Raw genomic sequence first — 27,872 nt, forward strand, 5'->3', positions numbered from 1 at the left:
TACTTCTTCCAGAATGGGGGGGGGGGGGGGGTTAATACATTTTTGAAAGCTGATTATTGATTTTTTTCTAATCACTTAGGGTCTGATTCTGCCAACCTCATTTACACTGAAGAGTGCTTTAGGTTCCAGTCCTGCTCTGAGCGCCTCACAGAGCTCATTGCAGGCTCAAGGCCTTATTTAGTTATTAGATGCATTTATCTGAAGGGCGCTCCATGTGGAGTAAGGGTGGCAGAATTGGACCCTTATAGGATAGGGGGAAAAAAACCCCATTAGTTGCTCCCATTCAATATTTCCTTTACCTCTTCCTTTTTGCTTTAAATTTCTTAAAACTTTTTCGGATAGGGAGGTCCACAATTAACATACAAGAAATCGGTGATAATTTTCAAAATCAAAGCTGAAAAACGTTATTGCCATAGGTGTTACTCAAGAGACGATGACAGCCAGTCAAGAAACTGATGCCACCTTGCCAGTCATGACACCAGCGTATAGTGCTGGACATGAGACCACAAGTGATGCAAGCGTGACAGAGGAAGAAAGCAAGGGGGCAACCCTGATACCGACTGTTTCTAATGTAGCCCAGCTGTCGAAAAAGTCAGAACACTCAACCACTACTGTCTCCTTTACTGCCACCCATTTGTCTGTTGCAAAAACCCTAGATGCTGAAGGTAGGGTTTTCTGCTTTCATTTCTCTACACGCTTTACTTTTTTCTTTAGGATAAATAAAATCTTACTGGTCTTGTTGTTCCTGTGCCGGAAACAACTTTAATTCAGATGCCTCCTGCTGCACATTATCAGTTCACTATTTTCATTGCAAAACAAGCTTGCCCTGCTTGACTATTTGTATACTATGTGTATTCTCCTCCTCTCCATGGATTGGTACTGTTGTTCTGGGGTCCTGGCTCCCCTACAAAAATCACAATGTTTGTGTAACCTGGCTATGGCCAAACTATGTTGTCTTGCCACTGTGACTGGGGAAAAAAACCTGTTTGAAATCATATTAGAGAACCAGGTTTTAACCTTGGTAGATACCTAGACTAAAACCTGGTTCTCTAACCTAACTGATTTTTCTTCTCCTCACAAGCAAGAATCAACCATCCTATAATATGCTTTAGCCACAGCTAGGTTTAAATACGGTGATTTGGGAGAGGGCAGAATGACACCAGAAACTTCAGCTAGAGCAGAAGGTGGCTGCTGGCTTTGGTGAGTGAGAGTTCAGGGAGCACCCTATCCTTGTGCTCCTCCCTGGTTGCCAGTTCATTTCAGAGGCATTGGCTTTTGTCTTCCACTCCCTAAGTGGCTTGTGTCCTTGCTTCTCTAGCCATCACCCCTCTGATATGTGTCAGGGGATGCAAGCCTCTTGGCAGCGTTACGGGCAAGGAGATCAAAGGCAGCTGAGTTGGAGTTCGTGGGAGTCAGATGTGTCAGATTATTCCTACCTCTAATGCAGCCACACAGAGGCCCAGAGGGACGTAAGAACTGCCCATGTCTTCTGTGTAAGTGCTGCGTCAGTAGTGGCTCTGGATGCAGTGGGAAGAGCAAGGACTCTGCTCCTGACAATCTCACCCACACACTAATGGGTGGGGAAGGATGGAGAGTGAGCAGGGATGTGCCTCTCACCTGCCCTAGTGCAGCTGGGAGCTCTTCCTTGGACAATATGGTTACAGTCTCTCCTTCCTTGGGACTGAGCCCAAAGGGATGTGAGACTAATTACTAGCCTTTTGTTGTGGGGAATTAATGAAAGATCTTTATCTCTGGCAGGCATTTGATGGGATTTTCTTTACTGTATCTGCTTGCTTTCCTGATAGACCTTCTAAAGCCTTTAGGGCTGGATTCTGGCTCCCCCAGAAGCACGCCCTGGGGGTGGTAGAGAGCTGCAGGAGGACGTCTTGCTACCTCCGCCAGAATTCCTCCTGACATCAGCCAGGGAGTGCACACCCACTGCATCAGAAACTCTGTCACCCTTGCAAAGAGCACGGTCTAGGTTCCCCTTCACACCAAGCTAGTACTCCAAAACTAACTAACTAAAAATCCAGCCAAGGCATAAATACAATAGAAACCAGTTATAATGAAACACCACCAATGGCAAATCTAGCCTGGGAGTCTCCTTTTGCTTTGGTGCTCCAGAGTGTGAAAACTGGCGTTTGGGTCAGAGTGAGATTGTTCAGTCGGAAAAAAATGTCTCCTTTCTAAAAAAAAAATAACTCCTTTCTAAGAGTTCCACTGTAATTAATTTGCTGCTAGAGTTTAATTATAAGTTCATCATCCCTAATATTTTATCTGGGCAATAAACATTTAGATCTGTCTCCTGGTTCATAACTTTATTTGTGCCTCTGAAGTGCTCCGATCTTGTCTCAGTGTAGTGACTGGCATCCCCAGAAGCAACATAAAGTAAAACTAACAGAAGGCTTCTTACAGGAGATCTCCCACACTCAGAGAGCTGTCCCTTGGGGAGTACTGGTTTCATTCATTGCACCATTGTACAGAGAGCTTTGTGCATAAATGGTAACGGAATTTAATAATTCCTTTTTCTTTAAAGTTAAGCCTCCCTTTAAGAATGAATTCTTTAATAATTACTGGTACTCATGCTGCAGGGTTGGTCTGCAACAATTATCTCGGTGGGTATTTATGCTTCCTATTTTCAGTCGTTTTAACAGACCTGGTCACTGTCTCAGATGAGGAAGCAGTCACTGCTCTTCCCGAATCCTCAGAGACCCTCGCTGGAGTGAGAATGCAGGTGGAGGAGCTGACCAGCAGAACTGCGACCCTGGCAACTCCAGCTTTGATGGCATCTTCTGTAAGGAGAACTGTGGTTCCATCTGTGAGGCGGATTAGCACAGCTGTCACCTACGGATTGGACCGGTTGGAGTCGGAAGGTACACATGCTCTGAAGGCTAGCATGCAGGCTGGTTTGGTGTGAGATGGTGCACCTGGGTTAGGATGTGCTACTTGATTTTTCTTCACTTTTGTAATTTTGACTGGGAGACAGATCTATGTACATTTCTTACAGGTGCAAATAAGGAGAAACAGGAAAATGTTTCCCCCTTTCACAGGGACACAACGGACAATTAACACTGTGCATCATGCCTCTGAGCATAATTATTGATTTGGATAGAACTGTATGCTGGAAAAACTTGAGGTGGAGAAACATTCCACTAAATCCCAGTAGCGCTCGTTATTGGTAATGATAACCAATGGTACAAAGGCTCACTTTGGTGCCTCTGTCTCGCGTGAACAACACAGTGACCATAAAAATGTATTTAAAGCTATATTCAAGCAATTTGAGACACCCCCCCCCCAATATGGAAACCCAGTGTCTTCCACAAAGAGATGCTGTTAACGCTCCTGAACAGCGTAAGGAGAAAGAGACCGTCTTGAGCGCTGGGTGCCTCGCAGTTCGGGGAGAGGGCGGCATTTTAAAAGATCCATATTGGTGCAATGAGAAACTAGTTAAATCTTGAAGAGCGAGTGCTGCCCTTCAGTGCTTAATTTGTAATGAAAGGGGCTCAAGCAATTTTTTTACTTTCATAACTGGTGCGGCAAGCCCAGAGGTGCCGGGGCTACGAACTGCCGAGCCTAGAGATGCCGGGGCTCAGCCCTGGCACAAATGAAGCACTGCTGCCCTTCCTCTGAGCCCACCCCTTATGATCGCCTCCAGAATTGCTCCCCCTCGCCCCTTGGCATCAGTTCTACCAGCCACTCCCGCTCCTCTGCCGCTCTCCATCCTCCCTTTTTGATTCCTTGATCTCTGCCTTTCCTCTACCCTCACATCCTTGGCTCCCCTCTCCCACTGTTTGGACTGCCTCCCGCAATCCCAGGCCTGTATCTTCCCTCCCCTTTGCTATCTCTGCTCTTGCTGTGCTAAGCTCTGCCGGACGAAACATTGTGACTGTGCCGTCATTGTCCCTTCAGCTCTGATTAAGTCCCCAGACCTCTCCGGGAACCTCCCTCCCTGTCCTTCATTCTCGATCCAGGAACTTCCCTCATTACTTTAAAGACAGGACTGACGCCATTTAGGAGGCATGTACCATTCCCCACTCCAGGCTGTTCTCCTTCACTCCAGTCTCCCACATCTCCTTCCTTTTGTCTCCTTCAGCCCTTTTTCTTCCCATGTTCTACGCTATCATGATCCATCCCTTCCCTTGGCCTTCTTCCCAACCCCCAGCTTTCAAGCGTGTTTTTGTTTTCCCTACTACCATCCCATCTCCCATCTCCTGTTTACCTCCAAGGGAATCTGGCCTGTTCTTTTGGCAATACAAAGTGTAGCGTGGGCGGGGGAGTGGAGTTTAGGAAAAAGAACAGGGGTTTGGGGGATGGTTAAGGGGTGGAGTATTTAGGGGAAAGTGAGTGGGTTTAGAGTAGGCAGGGTGTGGTTAGGGGAGGAAGGTTCAAAGTGGATCTGGAACGACTCATTTCCAGACTCTTTAAAAGTTGTGGGTCTCTTGAAGTTGTGGAATTTTTGTCCTGTGGGAGGGTGTTTAACTGCACTTGGATCCTTCACTCTGTCTGCACAGGGATAAATGAGCCTGTTTTCTGCTGTAAGAGAAACCCTTTCTGTTGGGCTCCCGCCTGTTCCCTTTAAACACCCCGAGACCTGTCTCTGTTCTTATAACTGAATGAGATACTAAGGTCCTGAAATGCATTCATCCCAACTAGGGATACACCCTTTTCTCTGCAAGAAAAAAAAAGTTTAAAGGACAAGGACCCGCCAACCATCCTCCAGTCAGTAGGCTGCCTCATGCAAGGTCATCTGGGGCTCCATCCTGCAATATGCTGAGTATGCTAGTTAGTGGCTGCACGCCTTCCAGTGTCATTGAAGTCAATGGGAGTTGCGGAGGGTGCTTAGCACTTTGCAGAATTGAGCGACAGAAGCAGAGGCTGGGCTTTGCCCCGTGCCCAGCGGAGGAGAGCAAACTACAGACAAGCAGCACGTTAATATAAAAAACAGGCAGTTTCAAAATAAACTGCATATGGATGGCGATGGAGGGGAGAGGCTGAAGTGCTATGAATCATAGCACAGCGTGTCAGTATCAGGGATGTTAATGGCCGTTTTAAAACTCAGCCCTGTTTTCAAGGCAACGAATGAATTTGTTGACCTTCGGCGTGCCATTCTCTCCTTTCTCAGGACTCTGCTGGGCTGGAGGGAGAGTCAGTCGGTTTTTAATTGTAGACATTGGACCAGCTTGTATTTTCGTAAATGTGGTACAGGTGCCTAGTGCAATGGTTAAGTGGCACATTAAATAATTCTGTGAAATGCCAAAAGCTGTGGTATGGCTGTGAGTTCACAAGCATAGGAGTCAGGAAATTTCCACCTATGAGATGTAATCCCTGGCTTCCTTAGAGTCAGTGGTAAAACGTCCATTGACTTCCAAGGGGGCAGGATTTCATCCCGATTCTCACAGCAAGTAAGGCATAGGTAGTGTTTTGCTTTGCTGTGGGTCAGATCCTCAGATCCTTTGCTCGCTCACACCAGGAATCCCACTGATGTCACTAGGACTAGCCGTGCTAATAAGGGGAGTAGGATTTCATCCATTATATGGTATGGGCCTGAACTTGCACCCGTTGGAATTATTTGTCCCTAATTTCAATGGGTCCCTGTATATGCAACTTCACTGAGTTATAGCCAATATGGGAAGCATAACGTTGAATATCTTGATGTTTGTGCAAAATCAGAGCCCCAGCAGTGAATTAATGGCTTCAGTTTAGTTTCCTTGCTCTGAAAAGAAAACGCCAGTGTCCGGTATGGGACTGTGCACTATCGAGCACACAGCTGAACAATGTTTTTTTCTAAATTTTCTTTGTGCCGAGTGAGCTACAAACTCCACTACATTTTTGTCCTTGGGCAAGCTGAAACTTTCTTTTTTTGGAAGTCTTTTTACACTGTATTGGATTGAAAAGAATAAGGTAGTTTTAAAGTGACGTTTCAGTAATACACATCCAGATGGAACACACAGGCAAATATCACAGTGGGTTGAGGACCTATTAGCTTTCAAGAGTTTGAGTTAACAACCCAACCAAGTTAGAAACCCAGGATAGCAGGAGCCCCTGCCTCTCCCGGCATGAGCCCCTACACCCATCCCCTGTAAGGAGCCTCAGCCCCTGAGGGAAACCCCTTCCATCTCCTCCCAGGCTCCCCTCCCTGCTGTCTCGATGCTTCCTTGGGGGAAGGGACTTTAGGGTCTTCCCTTCTCTGCCCCACAGCCAGCCCTGCTCTCCCACCCCCTGGGCAGTGGGGGCAGCACAGGCTTCCCCTTCATCCCCCTCTGCAGCTTCTTACTGGGCCTGGCTGCTGGGGGCTCATTTTAGCACCGCCAGCCCTCAGGACCAAGCTCTCCGCAGCCAGCGCCTGCGCCCTGGACGTACAGCTTCCCGATCTCCCCCAAATGGAGCCCCTGGCCTGTGCCTCCCCCCCAACCCTGGCTCCTTACCCTTCCCTGCTGGCTTGAGGTTTTCCATGGTGCCCAGAGGAAATGCCCAGAGGAATTGCCGCAGGTTCCAGCAGGAGGACCTCGCAGGCAGAACAGGACTTGGGTGCTGGTCGTGCTCCCTCCAGAGCTCTGGTTGCCTCCACCCCCACTCCTCACTCTTCCTTGCTGGTTTGAGGCTTTCTGCTGGTCCCTAGTGCTGCCAGGCACTACTATAGGTTCCGGCAGGTTGAGGGCCCAAGTGCAAGTTGCTTCCTGCCACGTAAGATTCGTGGTAGGTACCAGAGTAAAGGGAACACTGCAACTGAATGTGGCTCTTTGCAACGCACATACAGTTCAGATTTCACATGCTGTGGTCCTGGATGCCTGCTCAATGCACTGTGCCTTGTGGCTCTGACACCGTGAGAAATGTACAGGGTTGGGGGTTTAGCCAACATGCTGCCAGATGCCCTGGGCCACTTCTCAGACCTGCTTTTAAGACAGGAAGGGACATGCATCTTTCATAGCTCCACTAAGGTGCAAATACTGCCCCTCTGACAGTGGGGGCTCCCCTGGCAGGAAAACGGATACAATTCCACTGTGCAAGAGGGGAGAGGATCCCGAGGCCTGGTACAGAGCTCAGCACCCTAGGGGTTCCCTTGCATACCAGCACAAAGGGGGCAGGTATGGGTGGAATGTATAGGAATGGGACTAGAGTATCCTCTACTATGCAGATCTTCCCATCTTTCCCCCTGCAGAGGGAGCATGCCCCAGGCAGCCTCAGAGCTGTAGCGCTGTATGCAGAGTGGCTCTACAGACAGAGGAGGCAAGTATTTCTCCCCCAACTCTTGCCCGTGCTCCCTGGAGCAGGCCAGCTTACAGCCCAATACCTGGGCTGTGCACCGCTGTGCAGGATTATAATGGAATGCACCTGTACATTGGTGCATGCTGTTCTGCTTCACTCGTTCATGCCATCTCTGTTCTGTGGTTGGTATTTTTCAAGTCTAGCCAAATGTACATTCCTCAATGAGGACTACACGCATGCCAAGTTTGATGTTTTAAATCTCATCTGCTTCAGTTCTCCATGTGCAAGAACAAGTGCTTGAGATTTCTGTTTAAACCCCCTCCCACCCCAGCCTCCGAAACCACCCAAACCCCTTTTATTTCACACTCTGGTCATTCAACTGGCTCAGTCTTCTACACATTTTTCCAAAAAACCATTTGTCTCTGAGCTGTGATTAAGCAGGAGAAATTTCTCCCCAAAAGGTCATTTAATTTGAGAGAGAGGAGCGTATACATTAATGAAAAGCAGAGGCTTGCAGTGAAATTGCTGAGCCCTGGCTATAATGGGCTAAAATCTGCTCCCTTACAGCCTTGCAATCTCATTAAAAATTTAAGTGAGGTCACAGGGGTGTAAATAGGAAGGGAGTTTGGCCCAGTGTGGTGAACTAGCTCCACCCAGCTTTTGAAAAGTCAGAAAAAATGGCCAAGATCCAAATAATTTAAATCAAAACAGACAAATGGATTAATTATTAAAAAGCTGTGGATACAGATTTTTTCATTTCTCCCTATTTATTAATGCTACGTAGAAGTGGGAACTGCAGTATTTTTGTTACACACTTGGCCTCTGCATCCTTTTCAGCTTTTATCAGCAGATGGCAATACCCCCCAGATTTTTCTGCTTTCTTGCTGTATCTCGTTCCAAGATCTTGCAACTGAAAATGAGAGCACCTGTTTAACAAAAAGACCGCTTTCAGAGCAGCAGCCATGTTAGTCTGTATCCGCAAAAAAGAAAAGGAGTCCTTGTGGCACCTTAGAGACTAACAAATTTATTAGAGCATAAGCTTCTGGCACTAGAGCATAAGTCCTTGTGGCACTAGAGACTAACAAATTTATTTGAGCATAAGCTTTCGTGAGCTGTAGCTCACGAAAGCTTATGCTCAAATAAATTTGTTTAACAAAATGTTGCATCAAAATAAAAGTTTGTATTATTTCCCAAACCAGCGTATTGGTGTTTTTTGTTTCTCCCCCCACATCATGAATGTGACTGAAGAGAACATCTCTGCCAGGGGTAAACCCAGCCATGCCTCATTTTTCTTAGCGAGCTGTGCAGGAGGTGAGGGGATGCCCGGCATTCAGTTAAGAACATAAGAATGGCCATACTGGGGCAGACCAATCATCCATCTGGCCCGGTATCCTATCTTCTGATAGTGACCAATGCGAGGTGTTTCAGAGGGAATGAGCAGAACAGGGCAATCATTGAGTGATCCATCCCTTGTCGTCCACTCCCAGCTTCTGCCAGTCAGAGGCTTAGGAACACCCAGAGCATAGGGTTGCATCCCTGACTATCTTGGCTAATAGCCATTGATGGACCTATCCTCTGTGAACTTATCTAATTCTTTTTTGAACCCAGTTATACCTCTGGTCGTCACAACATTCTCTGACAATGGGTTCCACAGGTTGACTGTGTGTTGGGTGAAGAAATACTTCCTTTTGTTTATTTTAAACCTGCTGCCTATTAATTTCATTGGGTGACCCCTGGTTCTTGTGTAATGTGAAGAAGTAAATAACACTTTCTTATTTACTTCCTTTACACCATTCATGATTTTATAGACCTATATTATATCCCCCCATAGTTGTCTCTTTTCCAAGCTGAAAAGTCCCAGTCTTTTAAATCTCTCCTCATATGGAAGCTGTTCCGTACCTTTAATCCACCTTTTCATGTTTTCTTACTATATGTTCCATTCTATGCATCCGATGAAGTGAGCCGTTGCCCATGAAAGCTTATGCTCAAATAAATTTGTTAGTCTCTAAGGTGCCACAAGTACTCCTGTTCTTTTTGCGGATACAGACTAACACGGCTGCTACTCTGAAACCTGTTCTTTTCTGTACCTTTTCCAATTCCAATATATCTCTTTTGAGATGGGGCAACCAGAACTTCATGCAATATTCATGGTGTGGGCATACCATGGATTTATATAATGGCATTATGATATTTTCTGTCTTATTATCTATCCCTTTCCTAATGGTTCCAAACATTCTGTTCTCTTTTTTGAATACCTCTGCAAATTGAGCAGTTGTTTCAACAGAACTATCCACAATGACTCCAAGAACTTCCTTGAGTGGTAATAGCTAATTTAGACCCCATCATTTTGTATGTATAATTGGGATTATGTTTTCCAGTGTGCATTACTTTGTATTTATTATCATTGAATGTGCCATTTTCTTGCCCAGTCACCCATTTTTGTGAGATCCCTTTGTAATTCTTCGCAGTCTGCTTTGGACTTAACTGTCTTGAATAATTTTGTATCTTCTGCAAATTTTGCCACCTCACTATTTACCCCTTTTCCCAGATCATTTATGAATATATTGGACAGCACTGGTCCTAGTATAGATCCCTGGCGGCCACCACTTTTTGCGTCTCTCAATTCTGAAAACTGACCATTTATTCCTACCCTTTGTTTCCTGTCTTTTAACGAGTTACTGATTCATGAGAGGGCCTTCCCTCTTATCCCATGACTGCTTACGTTGCTTAAGAGTCTTTGGCAAGGGACTTTGTCAAAGGCTTTCTGAAAGTTAAAATACGCTATAGCCACTGGATCACCCTTGTCCACCATGTTTATTGCCCCCCTTAGAAAATTCTAATAGATTGGTGAGGAGTGATTTCCCTTTACAAAAGCCAGGTTGACTCTTCCCCAACAAATCATGTTCATCTATGTGTCTGATAATTCTGTTCTTTTATTATAGTTTCAACCAGTTTGCCTGGGACTGAAGTTAGACTTGCCAGCCTGTAATTGCAAGGATCACCTCTGGAGCCTTTTAAAAAAATTGGTGTCACATTAGCTATCCTCCAGTCATCTGGTATGGAAGCCGATTTAAATGATCGGTTACATACCACAGTTGGTAGTTTTGCAATTTCATATTTGAGTTCTTTCAGAACTCCTGAGTGAATACCATCTGGTCCTGGTGACTTATTACTGTTTAATTTATCCAGTTTGTTCCAAAACCTCCTCTGTTGACACCTCAATCTGGGATAGTGCCTCAGATTTGTCACCTAAAAAAGAATGGCTCAGATGTGGAGATCTCCCCCACGTCCTTTGCAGTGACAAAGAATTCATTTAGCTTCTTCACAATGGCCTTGTCTTTCTTGAATGCTCTGTTAGCACCTTGATGGTACATGAGAAAGCTGGAGTACCGGGGTCAACCGGAGAGCGCTCTCCCATCGGTTTAGTGGGGTTTAAGCCCTGCTCGGACCGCAACAGGCCTATGCCTGTTAGTGACCTGCATGGGAGCTGCTTGAAGTGCCTGGGGGAATCCCATATAAAAGAGAAGTGTCGCATCTGTAAAAACTTTCATCCCAGGATACAGAAAGAACGCGACATTCGCTTGAGGGCCCTCCATGGAGGCTGCTCTTCTCCCAGCGCTTTAATTTCGGTGTGTAGTGCACGTCCGGCACTGGTCTCTTCCCGGCACCGATCCCCTTCGCTGGTGCCCAAGAAGAAGGCCAAGAAGAGGGACCTGGCGCTGAGCAAGCCGGATCAAGGGGCATCGGGCAAAGGACCCTGCTCGAGCTGCCTGCCCACACCGGAGCTGCAAGGGGGCTCTGCCCTGGGTGTTATACTTAGAAAATGAAAACCAACAGGATCTTATTTATGGAATAAGGCAATACGCCATATTTATTGTGAATACAGAAGGAATTAAAGTAAGCAATCAGTTATAGCTATAACATTCCATTCTCTCACACATTCACTCATACACGCAGAGTTTTGCAAGGTTGTTATAGTTACCAGCTGGAGGTTGCTCATGCCAAGTCACTGGCCAGGTGGCCTGGACATGAGGATGAAGCCGAGTCTTGTCTGATGCGCATCCGATGCTCCTGGAGGGTGGTTGCAGAACCAAACTCAAAGTTCTCAGTTTTTAGAGTCTGTCTTTCCTTCTCATTCAAATCCATAGGGTTTGCTTTGTTATGCTGTTTTCACGTTTGAAGTGATAATCAATCACAGTTCTTACATTTGAAATGATAGTCCGTCATGCAGATGGCACAGCAGTGACGGCTTGTTGTTATCTTGTTCTTCGGTTCTTTGGCCCCTCTGTTTTTGGGGTAGTTTGGGGTGGATTCCGATTTGACCTACGGGGTCATCTGGTTTTCTTCATCCTGCGCATTCTTTGGCTGGATATTCCTGGATAGTTATTATTTATTAGGCTGGAGCTTTAACCTTTTATTACTTATTCAAACATTTAAACATACATTTACAATCATACCCTATTTCACTTAACATAACTATTCTTAAATCATTGAGGCATGACAGACTCCAGTGAATCTATCCATGCCACTGATTACACATGAAAAGAAAACAAGCAAGATAGGATTATAAAAGTGGAGGAACAACAAATCTTGTTCTTGATTTCAGAAAAACATTTGTAACATGTTGTTATCTTATCACTTTTAGGACAAACTCTTTGTCTCTGAATGAAGAAAAGGAGTACTTGTGGCACCTTAGAGACTAACAAATTTATTTGAGCATAAGCTTTCGTGAGCTACAGCTCACTGAATGTTTTTCTACAATTAGCACAGACCTTGAAAACTAACAAGCCTGCTTCAGTTAGCACAAACTCAGCAGGCTGAGAGAACAGACTGAGAGACATATTTCTTTTAATAATACAAGCCAAATCCGGGGTCTGTACTGGACCATATTTTCCTGAAAATAATTAATGTATTTAATTATTACTTTTAATCCAACACGGGGAGTACCTCCCCTAAGGGACCCACCACCAACTCCGGAGAACGGTGGGGGACCCAGGCTGATGACACAATCAACACCTTCTCAGCTCCCAGATCCCAGGGAGCAATGAGTGCTCCCGCCACCCAGCTAAAGCTCCCTACAAGGGCAAGCTGGCCGTGAGGGCCTCCCAGAAGGCGAGCGAATGCCACCGGTCTCCGGAGCCAAGGCAGAGTCCTGTGTCGCCACGCCATTGGTTTCCTCGTCAGCCCAGCTCACTGATTCGCTGCTACAGGTCACTGGCGCTGCATTCCTCATCTCCGCCCTCATGCCAGGGCTCGCCTAGAGAGAGACGCCAATCGTCTCACAGTTGGCATTGGTCGTCTTCGCACCAACGGTCACCGTCACTGAGGCCTCGGGGATGCTCCCCAGCTCGGTACCGCTCCCCTACTCCCGGCACCGGTTGGATATTCCAGGAACCAGTCACCCCTAGCTATGGTTAGCCACCAGATCCAGGCATCAACTGATGACTTCAGAGATTATCAAGCACTGCTTCTCCGGGTGGCCACCAACTTGGACCTCAAGGTGGAGGAAATGGAGGAGCAATCAGATACGCTATTCAGTGTGCTTTCTGCGTACACCCCCGCTTGTGACGCACTCCTGGTACACAAAGGGGTCCTGAATATTGCCAAGACCATCTGGCAAGCCCTGTCCTCCATCCTGCCCACTTCCAAGAGGGTGGAAAAGAAGTATTCCGTTGGTCATATCGGTGGCCAGCAAAAAGGACAAGCAGGGGCCAGCCAGTTCCACCCCCAAAAATAAGGAGGCCAAGAGACTGGACCTTTTTGAAGGCAAGATTTATTCTACGGCCAGTCTCCAGTTCAGGGTGGCAAACCACCAGGCCTTTTTGGGGCGCTATAATTTTAACTTGTGGGACTCCCTCCTTAAGTTTAAGGACTGCATGTCCCAGGTGGCTGCTCAAGAGTTTGGAGCTCTGGGGGAGGAAGGTACTGCAGCAGCTCGGTGCTCCCTCCAGATGGCCTGGGATGCAGCTAATTCAGCTGCCAGGGTGGTAGCCTTGGTGATGGTCATGAAGTATAGTTCCTGACTCCAAACCACCGGCCTGTCCCAGGAGATGCAGGCCTCTATTCAGGACCTCCCGTTTGACAGGGTTGGCCTGTTCTCCAGCCACACAGATGCAAGGCTACACGGCCTAAAGTACACTCGGGCCACCCTCTGCTCATTGCGGGTGCATACTCCTCAATCTGCACGGCAGCCATGCCGACCACCCCCACCACTAAGGCAGTGGCAGCCATGGCAGGGACCTGCAAGGAGAAGGGAAGCTGGGTTTTAGCCACCGCTGGCCTTCATCCTCCCACTCACCGGCGCAACCTGGCCTGGCAAAACATTGCAGGGGCCAGAAGCACTTGTTTTGAGGGCGCTCTTGAGAGCGATGTACCAGCCACCTCCAAGGATCTGCCCCACGTTTTCCTCGACCATCTCCGTCCCTTCCATTCGGCCTGGTTGAGGTCACTTCAGACCATTGGGTGTTGGACATCGTGTCATCAGGCTACACCCGCCAGTTTTCCAGTAACTTTATACACACTAATAATTATACATAATTGAACAGAACAACAGGTTTCAGCAGATCATGACCTTTCATAGGATACCTTGCATGGCATGCTTTGTATGAAATATCACTGGCATATATAAATGATGAATATGGGGTTATAGGATGCCATTCTGAGATACCTGTGTCACAAGTAGCAACTTGGATACTGCCCTATAATTCTTTTAAAAATTATATTAATTTTAATTCCCGATTTGGGCAAATGAATTTTTCTTCTTTTAATAAAAGAACCTTACTGCTCAGAACAAGACATTTCTCCTCTGCTATAAATCTGACAAACGACTGTTTCTTAAAACTTCTGGATAACAAGAATGTTAGTGAATGGTAATGGCAAAGTTCTGAATGCTGAAATCTTCTCCCATGAAGGTTTTCTTGAAATAAAAATGAAAGGCCAAATTCATCCTGATGTAACTTCATTGACGCCAGTTGGGTTACAAGGATCCATTAAGTGGTCCTTCCTCTTTCACTCATTCCCAGCTTCTGGCAAACAGAGGCTAGGGACACCATTCCTGCCCATCCTGGCTAATAGCCATTGACGGACCTATCGTTGTTACTATCCCTTGTCTATCAGGTACCCGTTTCTCACTAGGAATTCTCCCCACGACTGCTGCTGCATCCCATGCAGTCAGATGCCCCCTCTAGCTGCAGAAGATGCCCTCAACCTTAGTAACCTCTCCAAGGTGATAAGGCAAACAGTTGAGAGGTGGCCCCTCATTTATATGGTACCCTCAAGGATAACCCCATCCTGGCAGCGCCATGAGGTTCCCTCTCAGCCCTCAGTCACTCGCTCTTCACCCGTCTCCTCCTCTGGGGATGGATGTGGGGCAAGGATTGGCTACAGAAGGTGTACCAAGGATCCTTTTTTCAGTGCCTTCCATCTCATTTCTGTCTCTTTCAACATGGTCACAGCGGGGAGGTGGGAAACTTGACACAGTGCCTAGCACAGTGGGTTCTTGGTCCTTGACTAGGGCTTCTAAGAAATACTGTCACTACAACTACTAATAATAATTAGTAACAATTCAGGTTTGCTTCTGTCTGGAATCTGCCTGATTTTTGTAATGACCTAAAATCCATGGGAATAATAAGGAAAGTGGATGATGCCAAAGTAAGAAACTTGAGGGAATGGTAAGCCAGTCCCAGGAGCTTGGCAAGGCCATTCTCCACTGGTGATGGGAAAGATGGTCCCACGTGCTCTCTGACCACAGCACCAGCTGTTCCATAGAACAAAACTGCCTCTTCCCTCTGTGGCCTACCTGTCTGCTTCCGAGCACTGCACCCGCAACACTTCCTCTGGCTGTCTGACACAAATGCAACTGGGATCTTTTATCTATATGACCCTGGCCATTCTCTGGCCACTCCACTGATGAGTGCAGAGCTGCGCCCTTTGCGTGCGCCACAGAGAACTCTTTCGGAAGGAGAGAAGTGCTCACACTTTTTTCTGTGCTGCACACTGTTGTGAGGTTTTGTGCAGTTCCGTAATGTAAAATTATCTTTAATTTGTATTTGTTGTTAACCATAACATAGAGGCTGCTTGCCACTAGGACTCAGAAAGGTCCCTGGTAAATTTACTGCAATACTGCTAGTAGACCAACCTGTGGCAAGTTTTATAATGACAATTTCTAGTGATTGATAATATAGCTGGGGATCCTAGGTGCTCAGATAAGTCTTTTGACACTTATCTAAAGCTCTCCATGTCCAGACATTCTTCCATCACTGATTCTAATCTCAGCTTCCGACAAGTTCTAAAAGCTGTCAGGTGCTTAAGGGAATAAAAGTCCATTGGGACATGAGCTGTGGTGTATCATACCTCCTGCTCTCAGCACTCCAGCTGCTCATAAGCTATTCTGTATCTCTGTTCCAGCTAGGAATTCTCAGTAGCCAATTAAGTTCCTAAGGGTTTTTTTTTTCCTGCCTGTTTTAAAGCCTTCTAAAAATAACAAATTTTATAGATCAAATCCTGCTCTTCTTCCCTGAGCCAGGGGCCTCCTGAAAGGCAAAACTTCCGTTGACATCAGAGAAGGGCAGGGTTTTCATTTTTTCATTCATTTCAGATTCTGTCCTCAGCTACATATGCATTGCTTCTCTTTATTTCAGTGGCAGCTGGGAATGCATACTCCATTGCAAGCTCCTTGGGACAGAGACTGTCTTTGTGTGACGTATGTAGTGCCCAGCAAAATGGGGTAGTAAGCCTTGATTGGGGCACGTAGGTGCCACCACAATGCAAATCATAACAAACTAATGAACTGAGAGGCAGGATTTGACCCAGGGACAGGGAGTGTAAAAACATAGCACTAACTTTGTAAACTAGTGTTTACATGAAGATATAGCAGCTAAGGGTATATATAAACAAAAAGGTAGTCCCCCTCTCTGGGCATCTCTCTTAGCAAGAAAGAGACTATAGATGACCCCCGTCACCACAGTATCTGGGCACCTCACAGTCTCTAACCTCACACCCCCTATGAGGCAGAGCAGTGCTAGTATTCCCCATTACAGATGGGGAACTGAGGCACAGAGAGGCTAAGTGACTTGCCCAAGGTCACACAAGAAGTCTCTGGTACAGCAGGGAATTGAACCCATGTCCTTCAAGGGCTAAATGAGTGTCCTAACCACTGGGCCATCCCTGCTGTCACGCCTAGCTCTTCTATGTTGCAGGCAGAATCTGGAAAAGATTTGGGGCCAAAATTCACTACTTTTCCATAGGCCAGTGCCCAGTCAAATTAATCATGAACTGCTGCCATATGGGCAGCTCTGGCACACTCCCTTAGTCTGTTGGTCATTGTGGCTTCCATCCTAGGCATCCGTAACCACTTTTGTTTCTTTTACCTCCGGCGCTGTCAGAGCCCTGGGGTGCCCAGCGATGTACATGAGCGCAGGGAAACATTGTCACGGTGGGGTTCACTCACTGGAGTATTCTGGGGTTCTGCTGCGCAACATTTGCCCCTGAATGCTGGTCTGTGGGAGCATCAGGTCTGCGTGTGGAGTGTCTGTCTCTGTCAGTTTCCTCTTTTGCCCTTCCTAGCATTTGTGAAATGTGCTGTTGTTTGGAGACAACACTTCCTCCCAGTGACTGGCAGGTGGCGCTCTTCACTATTCTCACGGTTTGCTGAACGGTGGACAGCTGGCGACAGGATAGGGAGCTTTTAAAGGCCTTTTTCAGACTGTGAACTTGCGGTAAAGGGTAGAGAAAAAGGGAGTGCAGCATTCAGGAGCCATCCGTCCAATAGGGATTTTTACCAGTGATTATGCCAGAAGACTTGAATCCCCTTGATCTTTGTGGCGTGATCGTGAAATGGACATCGCAGTTTAGGGACCACATCTCTCTTTGTAACCACTCTTTTCAGATGTGACTAGTGATTCCGGCCACTTTGATTTTTGGGTGCCCAGCTTCAGATGCTTTGCAGGGGCATGATTTTCAGAAGTGCTGTTACGTGCCCTTTAAAAGGCACCTCAGGTTGGGCTCCCAAAAATCAGTAGTTACTGTGGAAAAATTTTGACCCTAAATCTTTTTCAGATTTGACCTTGAGTCCATATTTCCTCACCTGCTGCCCAGCTCTCCCCACCCTCCTTCAGAGCTGGGGGGGAACTCTGCTAATATTCTAGTTTCTGCTGGTGTTTTTTGCCCCCCTTCTGTCTACTATTAAAGCTTAGAAATCCAAAGCTGCTACCTTCTTTTCTGGCAGCGTTTCTCCCAGCAGAGAACAAAACAGGGCTGGATTACTTTTTGTGGGTCCGGCACCAAACATATTTGTGGGCCCCCATGGGGGCAATGGGGCATGGCGGGGGGGGGTCAGTCTCCAGAGCATGGGGCCGGCTGGGGGCAATGAGGCAGGGGATGGCACGGCAGGAGTAGCCCTGCTCTGCAAAGCCCAGCATGAGGACACCGGTTTACAAACTGCAGCTGCCAGACACACACTGGCCCACCCAGCCCTGCACTGCCAGTGTGCCCCTTCCCCTTGGGGGCAGGCCTACGCCACACGCCCTGCCCAGTGCCCCACCCTAATGCCCCGTGCCCCCTTGCCCAGAGACTGCCAGCACTGGTCTGAGGCAGCTCATCCCGAGGAGGAAGGTGGGGCCCCGCAGGTGGCGAGCAGCAGAGACCACCCAGCCAGAGCCGCGCTGGGGAGTGGGGCAGACCCAGACCCTGGGACGTGACCCCTGGGAGCCTGTTCAGTCCAGCCACGCCACTGGCCCCACGCCCAGGGGTCAGGCAGGAGGGATGGGGGTGAAGAGGAATGAGCAGTGGATGGGGCCTTGGGATATAACGCAGGCAAAGCAGGGTGTGGAGGCGGGGCCATGGTCTGGACTCCGGGGCTCCTGAGTATGGGCCCAGCGCCACAGAGCCACTGGTGCCATGGTAAACCCGGTACTGCAAAACACCTACATTAATTTGTCTTTGCAACTCTCCTGCAAGCATTCTCCTCGTGACCCACCAGGGATAAGCTCCAGCCCTGTTCATAGAGGCTGACTGTTTTGGTGTGAGCTCATTCAAAATGGCAGTGAAAGTTCTTGTTGTTTATTTGAAAGGATAGGAAAAGCAGAAGGACAAAGCCACTGGGGGATGAAATACTCCTGCCTTTCTCCTATCAAAGGTAATGAGAATCTAAGGGGCTGATGGTGCCCCGAAGTTCTATTCATTACTCTGCATGGCATAAGTGTTCTTAGAAATGACCTTTATGCTAAATCCAAATAGCGTATCGCATAAAATTCTGGAATTGAATAAAACTCATCAAAGTGCAGTTGTCTCATCTGAAGATCTGAAAAGCAATGTAGCCTTTTAAAGCAAATCCCTGATGATATAAACACTTGTGTCATGCACCAGTCTTTGATACTAATGCAGCACGGCACGCCAAAGGCTTGTAAATGGTAATGCCATTCTCATCTCTGAAATATTAAGTAGAGGGAGGAACTCCAAAAACAATGAATTCAAAACTTGGGTGTCCTCCCCACAAAGCAATGTCCTTTCCAAAAGTTATTCCAGCTTGTTTACTAGTTCACTCCTGGACCCAGACCTGTTAAAGTGTAACCGCATCCAGTAGCAGGGTAAAGCAGAGCCATGTTAAATAAGGTACAGCTCTCAATGTTGTGATAAGTATTTGAGTTTTTCACTCTTATACTTTGCCTTATCTAAGCTGAGCTGCTCCAGCTAACTGCCAAGGCAGCAGTATATGTGGGCCCCAGCTCTGAGCCCAAATGACTCACCTATTAGAAGTATCCAAATGTGGATTTTTCCTAGAATGTTTGTTTTTAACACAGGCTGAGGCCCACTGGCTGGAATACACCTTCAGCTGCACGGTGACAGTATCTTCCACTCTGATTACGTCTGTAGAGCAGTTTTTAACAGATCAAAGTGCGCTTTACGTAAATGATAAACTACAGGGATATTATGTTTGTGTAGGCTGGCTTGCAAAAATATTTCTGATCATTATTTATCGGCTTATTGCCTTTTCAGATGTCCAGCACTCTAGCAATCAGGTGAAAAGAGGGTCACATGCTATCTTAATCCTACTGGATTCTTTCAAAGACTTTCTGAAGACACAGTGGGTCAAATTTTCAGCTGGGTAAATCAATGTAGCTGATGGAGCTATGCCAGTTTACACCAGCTGAGGATGTGGCCCACTATTTTTGCCATAGTGACTCAAAATTTTTTTTTCAAAGTGGAGCCACCTAGAAGTACATTTGCCTAAACTAAGTAACCATGTGACACTGCTGTAACCCTTGTCCTTCCTTGCCCCATCCGGTCCCTGCTGTGATCCTCACTGCAAACAGATGTGCCAGCACAAATCAATGGGACTCCTCGTGGGCCCATGCATCTGCCTTAGCAGATCCGATCACAGGATCGAGGCTTCTGGCTGTAAGCTCTTTTGAGCTGGGACTGTGTCTAATTGTGCTGGGAAATAACTTGGCATGTGTTTGGGTGCTGTGAAAATATTGATAATAAAAAAAGAAGCAAATTGTTGCTGCTTTAAAGCTTTGAAACTAGGAAAACATTTCTCACTTTAATTGAAAAATTGTCAAGACAAGCACACGTTTGTTGGGCGCACATACACACCCATACACACACACACACACCAGGCACACACACAAATACACACACACACTCAGGATACGGAATGACGACATACTCCACCATTGACACAAGACATCCTTAGAACACATCTCACTGGCTGAGAATAACTTGAAGACAGAACATAATTACTTAGCAACTTCAGAAAGCTGATAACTTTTCCAAATTAACCCATTCCTCGGTGTCACATACCCTATAAACCTGATACAACCTGGTTCAAATAACCAGTCTGTCTTTCTGAATGAATTAAATAAAACCTGTTCTGGTAGCAAACCCAGTTAGTGGAGTCTGATGACACAGACGTATAAATCTTCAGCTTTGCAGGGTCTTTCTCACGGTTGTTTTTGTCCTGGTTTCTGTTTGTCCAGAGGGGGAGGAGGAGGAGGATGAAGAGGAGGATGAAGAAGAGGAAGAGGAGGAAGACAGAGATACAGACTCAATGGAGGAAAGCATGGAGGGTGACACGGAGCTGCCAGGTTTCACTCTTCCTGGCGAAACTTCCCAGGAGCCCATAGTTGGCATAGGAGACTCTGCAGCACAGCTGGCTGGGGTATCTTACCAAGTTCCAGACACCATTGAATGGGAACAGCAAAACCAGGGCCTTGGTAAGAGCAACTCTTCTCTTCTTTCTTCAAGGGGGAGTGTTCCTTGTTTTGCATTTTTTGCTCAGAAACCCCCTGGGCTTTTCACTTATTCACTAACCCCCCTGGGCTTTTCACTTATTCACTAAATCCGGACTAGTGTCACTGTAGTCAGGGCAAGTACTCCAGATGGACTCCTGTGTAACCGGGATCAGAATCTGGCTCTGTGTCCCCAGTCAAATAACATCCCATTTAACGGAGAACCCACCCAGAGCACCCATGCTAGCCCTTTGTTTCCAAAGCCTCACTCCGTATTACTCTGCTGACACTCTAGCTGGCTAAGGTAAATGCTGCAAACTGAGCTTCAAAGGGAAAGTTGGGGGCCCTCTGCTGGAGGAGAGGTGCAGTAAAGTGAGGCCCGGTCGGACAGGGAAGAGTAGCGGTGAGTCAAGCATTTTGCAACTGCTGCTCTCTGCTGCTGCATTCCTTTCAGTGCCAGTTTCCTGGCATTTCACAGGAGAGGTATCTATTCCAGGTACATGGGTCAGCCTTGGAGGCAATGAGTTCATGGTATGTGAGGCAGCACTGGTGAAGGTTACAAAGCAAGGCCTGCATGAAATTATATTCAGTCTATTCAGCCCAGCTTATCTCTAGCCCTGGATTGCATGAGCAGATCAGGTATCCCCACCTGGGAAAACCACCCGGTCTAGGAAGGCCGTGCCCTAGATCAGTCTCCTGGGCCTAACCATTGCAGCATGCACTGTATGCGAAGTCACCAGCTGTTTGGCGAGCTCTGTTGCACAAAGCAACGTAGAAAGCTTCAAGGACAGCATCAGCCTCTTCTACAAACTTCTTTGGTCACAGCTTTAGTTGTCTGCCTTATTATCGACATGACGTGAATTTCCCATCCATGTACGCCGCAGCTGAATGTGTTAGGAATTGAAATGGGGGCTAGGAGCCATCTGAGGTGAGCAGTGGACCTGAGGTGTGGGCCAGTGGAAGGTTTACTAAAGAGAGAGACCACCAAACTTGGCTAAGCAAAGTAGCAATTGTACCAGTGTCGTGTTCTGCATATTGTGGGGCCCAAACCAACTCCCATCAAAATCAGTGGGAATCTTTCCAGTGTCTTTGATGGGAGCTGGGTCCGGACTAGACAGAACACCCTTGCGTGTGACCATTAAACATCTGGCCATTCTGATGGGCCCTTCAAGCAAACCATTCTCGAGTCCTTTTATCCGCAGCCTCTATCATGTATTGTGTGATTATAACTTACACTTCTGCCAGGGGTTCAATTCCTTGTATTTCTTTCCCCGGTAAATCTGTTTCCAGCCTGCTCTGGTGGTGGTAGTTTTCTCTGATGCATTTTTTGAGATCCTCAACTGCCAGGCTGCTCTTTCCCTGCTGAGGGCAGATTGAGTTTGAGTCTGATCTGACATCGCCCTGGCTGACTAAATCTTGCGTGGAAATACTGTTTAATATTTCACATGTAAAATCTGCATGGGTCTTGTTAGCCCATTAAACTGGACAGGAGCAAGGTGTGAAGTAAATAATTCTGATTCCTTAACTCCTTTCTGGTTAATTTTAAAGAATTGGATTTAGAGGAATAAACAGGGGAATATTTGGGAGAGAAAGATTGCACTGGGAGAGCCTCAGAAAGCTTTTCATTTGTTCTTGCGTTAGTTTTATGGTGTCTCGGAAAAAATGATAACGGACCAGATCCTTTGTGCTGGCTTGAGCAGTTCAGTGCCACCAGTGGGATGACTCACATGCTTCCAGTTAAGCATGTGGTTATCTGATTCAGGGCCAGAGTGCTCGACAACTGGCAGGTTTGCATCCTGGATAAGTATCTCTGCAAAGCTTTGCCTCTTGAGCTGCCAGTCATCGCCAGATGTGTCAGTGTGTTGTAGCCATTTACAGGAGTTCTGTCATATGTATTAGAGCATATGTATGTTGACATGAGTTCTGTTATAGTATTTACCATGTAACATAAGTTTGTGTTTAAGGGTGTTCACCCCACACCAGAAAGGTAGGGGTTAAAAGCAGCCTATGAAGCTGTGCAGGGAGCAGCCAGTCAGGGCCCAGCGGGCTTACATAAAAAGAGCTGCTAGGCCAGAGACACTCAGTTCCTGCAGGGAGTCCAAGAGGAAAGGACTGTGTTCCTAGCAGGCTGCAGGACAGAGCAGTTGCTGGCAGGGACTGGTGGAGCAAGGAGGAGCTCCTGGCTGGCTGCTGGGACTTGCAGGCTGGAGACCCTGAAAAGAGGGCGAAAAAGGTGCTGGGGCTGCAGGGCAATGGCCCAGGGAACTGAAGCGGTATTGGCAGAGAAGTTAAGGAGAAGCAGCAGAAGGCTGCTATCTACAGGGTCCTGGGCTGGGATCCAAAGTAGTGTGGCCACTGGGGAAGTGGCTGGACTATAGCATTGGGAGATACTTCCCTCCCCACCCCCCCAGAAGGGGGAACACATGGGTGGTGGCATGGCTGGAGGGTGGGATCATGAAAAGGACACTGCGGTTCGTGGGCTGAGACGGGTCTGCGGGCAGAAAAGGTGGCGGCAGAGGCACCCCCAGAAGAGGATGTGCTGGCTGAAAGAGCTAGTCCCTGAGACAACCAGCAGGTGGCGCCGGTCTGGTGAGTGGCCCCTGACTAAAGTAGGATGAATGATCCCTGGAATATAGATTATTTGGGTTATTTTCTCCAGAGAATTTATACAGCTCCTCGCCAGTTCCTCTTCCTGCTCTTCAGAGCACAAATGAAGCACTTAAAATGTTTGTTGATATCAACAGCTATGTTCCTCATAACAAATGAAAAATGTACATTTGGACCATCACTTTGTTTTCTTGGTCTGTTTTCCAGAGCCTGTTCCAGCTGTGTCTAGTTGAAAGTTTTAGATCCTAAAAGAAGACAAACACTTAATCAGGTTTCTCTTGTTGAACCAGAATCAGCCTCCAAATACATCTAAATATTAACAATCCTATTCGCCTTCTTGTAATGGCAACTGCCATTGTAACTTCTGAGTAACTCCTACCTGAAAATATCTAGAATCACAACAAGCCTGTGGTCAAATTGTCTGGGGGTTTTGTTTTGTTTTTCCCAAAGGCAACTTCTACTTTCTCTAGTCATATTTCCTTTTAACAACTGATGCAATAAAAAGGCTTATGACCCTGTTCTGCAAACACCATCCAGCGTAGTGCTCAGTGGTACTACACATAGTAGTAAGCATTATGTAAGGACTTGTCTACACAATGAGTTGTTCCTGATCAGCTCCATGTCTGGACACTCCTATTCTGGAATATGAGTTTCCATGGGTGGAGTCATTCAGGAATATTGATTGCATTTTAAATTCACACCCTTCATTACTCAGAAACAATGTTCAAGTGTAGACAAGCCCTTAGTGTTTGCATGATTGGGCCTTCAGAGAGAAATACAATTCACACTTAGGCCTAGGCACAATGGGTCAAAGCGACCGCTCTGTTTTTACACTCTGCAGAAGTTACATCAGTATAATACTGGAGAAGTGTAGTCGTGAATTAAGCCCATTATATTAAAAGTAAAAATTTGATAGTCTCATCGTTCCCTGGTGAGGTGGAAAAGATAAATCTGAATCTACACAGGCCATCTGGTGTTAGTCAGTTACAAGAGTTAATAAGATCCACATGGTTCTGTAGGAAACACTTTGATTATTGATTCCATAATAGAAATAAAGTTGGAGGCAAAGATCAAGGAAAAGGAAGTATGGGTAATATCCAGCAGCTTCTCCCAGGCTCTAGCAGAGAACAGCAAAAAGGTGGGGCAGCCTTGGGAACTCTCAGAAAATACGGGAATTGGGTTGTGCTAAACAGCACTCAAAGAGGTTAATTCAGAAGAAACTGCTATGAAAAATAGGTGAAATCAAGCTTCTGTTTGGGATAATAAATGTATCTTTATAAACCTATCAAGGTAAGGGGAAAACAGCAAGGGTCTTTTTCACACTCATGTAATAAGACATTTGAGCTGATTTTGGTCCGACATTGTTGGCTGAATATACTGAGAAACAGCAATCTTGCAACATTTTAAAATGTTACTTTGAAATAGCAGCTGTTCGAAAAGGTTTATGTGGCCAGTTAAAGCGAAGTCTCGGTAAGTTTGGCTAGATCAATGTACTATCCAGCCTTAACTCTTACCTCCCGTTGTGCGGAGAGACTTAGAAATATTGGCTCATACAAAAAGCCACATCTGTCTAGGTCTTCATTCTTCCCATCAACAGCAACAACAAAAGGGATTTTTGTCTGACTTGATGCTAAACTAGGGTCAGCCACATAACACCAGCAACCAAGTTATCAGGGACTTCCCTCTGCAGCATTTTTTTCCCTCCATTTCAGCCTTGAGTTTTAGAAGCAGCCGAGAATTCCTTTGCCAGTTCAGTGGGACGCAGGGGAGATGCCGTTACCAATATCCAGTACGATGTGTACAAGAGGGTCCGGCTCAGCTCTTATTGACTTAGAGCAGTTTCAAATCAGTTACAGAAGGACGCAGATTAGCAAGGCCCAGTGATACAGTATAAACCTAGGAGGGGCTAAGCCCGTCCCAAAGGCTGCTGTTATTCCACGTTCTGTTCCTAGGTACCCCTGCAGTGCAGAGATGGTTGGAATCACAGGCTCTGAATCCCTAAGCTAGCCAGCCCTCCCGAGAAACGACAGCCTCAGCAGTAGAACAGGCCGAAGCACAGGCTACCTGAAGATCAGGCCAAAGGTAGTATGGGTGGCTTCCACGTATAAAGTTTTGGGTAAGCAGGGCTGAGGAGAGCCATGCCCCCTGCAGATGTTTGTAACAGGCTGTGGGGCGAAGCTAGGCAGCCTGCTGATACCAACTACCCAGCCTGCAAACCTCCTGCAGTTTAAAAACTAGTCTCGCCTGGCTTACTCCCTGCTAGACTGCAAGGAAATCAGGATCAGCTCAAAGATGAGCTCCTTTTGTATGCTGTTCCCCTTCATGGTTTCTGACACCAGCTACTCAGGCATAGGTGGGGGAGGTACAAAAGTCTCAGATGGTTCAGATGGATCTTGCATGAGCCAATAAGAGCCCTGGTATATGAGTTGTTGGGGTCTCTATCCCTGCTGCTGGTGAGGGTGTGTGGACTAGCAGCTGCTGTCACAGGGATGTGCAGGAGGCAGGTGCAGTTGAAGTGTCCACTGGCACATTACCAAAAATGTCTAGTATTTTGGGGTTTCTAGGAATGGCATGGGCGTGCTTCCTTCGGCATCACCTTGCAAGATCATGCCTCGTGGAGGATGCCATTTTGAAGAGCATGCCCTCAATTAATGTGGGTTACACACCTGTCCTGCCCTAGGTCAGGGCAGAGCGGTGTGCTCTGTGCCTGATACCAGATTGGTTTTAAAACAGTACTGGATGGGGACTAATCAGAACAAAGCAGGACTGTATGTTTTAAAACTGGCTGAACGGCCTGCCTAGGTGCAGTGTCGTTGGGAGCGCACTTGGCATCTGCCAGACCATGATCTGGGCACGTTATACCAGCCAAGCGCTGCTGACTAGCTTTGTGGGGTTGGGGCCTTGACTCTGCTCTAACCCTGCCTGTCTCTGTACCTTCTGAGACAGCTTCCTTGTGTTGTCCATCTGTCTATATCCACCTGCTGTCTCTTGAATTATACTTAGACTGTAAGATCTCTGTTCTGTTTGTAGGCTCTACTGCAATATAAATAATAATGGTGTTTTTTTAAATCTGCAATTTAAAGATCTTTTCTTGTGTCTCATAGTACAGGCAATATTCTTGTCTCCTTCCTCTGTCCTGTAATTTGTTCACCCCAGACAGCTCAGCTTCACTTAGAAGTAACATTTAGCATTCAGTGATGTCCTGCTTCTACAGCTGGTCTCCTTGGAGTTTCCAAAAGCTCCAGTAACTTTCTCCAGGTCCCAGTTATTCAGTGATTCACCCAGGATTAGAATCCAAGATCCTCCTGGCTCCTAAACTTTTTGCTTTGATCCTTAAGGTGTGTGGCCTTCTGTATAGATGCAAGAGCTGTTATATCAGAGGACAGCACTTATTCTCAGGGAATGAGACACTCTTGGGCAGAAGGCCTGCCTGGGTACCATTTACATCCCACGTAAGCCCTCCAGAAGAGTAGCATGTAAGTGTGCATCAGCCTTGAGCTGATTCCTATAAGGGGGAATTCACTTCTGATGCTAGTCTTGAACCGCAAAGTGTTGGTTCCGATTGCACAGTGACTAAGGGAAGAATGGGGGGAGAGAGGTCACTTGTGGCTAGTACCATGCCCCATTATTGTGCTTTACTGAGAATTTCTGCTTTAAAAGATTCCTACCTGCTGAGAAGGTGAAAGAATGGTATCCAGCTCAGAAAGGAAGAGCCAGAATTGACTTAAACATACCCTCCCCCGTACTGTGTGTCCAAATAAAAGCATCTAGGACTTCTGGAGATTAAAGTTCTTCTGGAAAGGCTCCTTTCTGATAAACATACAAATCCTACCCTCTGTGAGGGCTGGACAGGAACATCTATTGGAAATAAGTGTGTTTGGGTTGCCAATAACAAAATCATTCCTTCAGACCTCAAGCAAATGCTGCTCACAGAGATGTTGGAATCGGCATTACTCAGTGAGAGGGATCGATAGGATGAATATTGCCCCAGGTCTCTCTTTTTCTTTTCTTTGTTTCTGAAGAGCTCTAATCATAGCCTCCTACAAACCTGGGAAAATAAGAGTTAGGGTTTCAGTAAAGCATTATTTCTTTTAATTTATTGGCAGTGCCATCTGTGCTGGAAGCTTTATTAATCTAAAGTGAGTCCAACTCGACCAAGTGTTTTCCAGTTCTGTTTGTTTTGCTTTTTCTCTCCTTGGTCTTGAATACAAAACGAACTTTCTAGCTGAAGTGTCCGCACAATTGAACTTTCCCTTTCTGGGTAGGTAAACACGCATCTTGATGAAGCTTTTTTAGAATTTTTTTAACACAGTCGCAGGTACTGGGCTCTGCTCTAAGAGCTCACGGTCCTTTCCTTTCACTTGATTGGAGTAGCTAAGAGATTCTATCCTTACTGCCTCTTTCACGTGGATATTATCTTCTGAAGTGTGAGGTAATCTGATCTTGCTGGGGCTTGTCTTCCAACTGGAGATAACTTCCCAGTGAACATGACCTTGATTACTATCTCCATTTTATGGGCCCCGAGAGCTTAAGTAACTTGCCCAAGTCACACAGCAGACGGGAAGGAATGGAACTCGGGTCTCCTGCTCCGATCGTATGGCTGCACTGCAATCATAGGGTGTGATTGCCGCTCTTGTAGACATACCTGAGCTAGCTTTCATCTAGCTAGCATGTGAAGACTCACCAGCACAGACTTCAGCATGGACTGTACAAACCCACCTGGATAATTACTTAGGCTGCACTGAAACACGTACTGCTGTAGGTTCGCTGCTTCGGTTGCCGTGTCAGCTCGATCAAAGCTAGTTGGGGTATGTCTACACGAGCTGCAAC

At 46.7% G+C, this 27,872-nt stretch overlaps 1 protein-coding gene across 6 annotated transcripts in view; it reads left to right on the forward strand.

Annotated features, from left to right (window-relative positions):
- The window catches only part of ARMH4 (armadillo like helical domain containing 4), a 111,783-nt gene that overhangs the window by 15,144 nt on the left and 68,767 nt on the right, over positions 1-27,872 (forward strand). For 2 of the 6 annotated variants that reach the window (XM_073349998.1, XM_073349997.1), the window contains exons 3-5: positions 417-665; positions 2,643-2,873; positions 20,184-20,420. In XM_073349998.1, coding sequence (XP_073206099.1) covers positions 417-665; positions 2,643-2,873; positions 20,184-20,420 — 717 coding nt within the window. The remainder of the gene's footprint in view (positions 1-416; positions 666-2,642; positions 2,874-20,183; positions 20,421-27,872) is intronic. The other 4 variants (XM_073350000.1, XM_073349999.1, XM_073350002.1 and 1 more) reach the window with 4 other exon arrangements.

The sequence above is a fragment of the Lepidochelys kempii genome, chromosome 6 (assembly GCF_965140265.1).
Source record: "Lepidochelys kempii isolate rLepKem1 chromosome 6, rLepKem1.hap2, whole genome shotgun sequence".
In the NCBI taxonomy this organism is placed as follows: Eukaryota; Metazoa; Chordata; order Testudines; family Cheloniidae; genus Lepidochelys; species Lepidochelys kempii.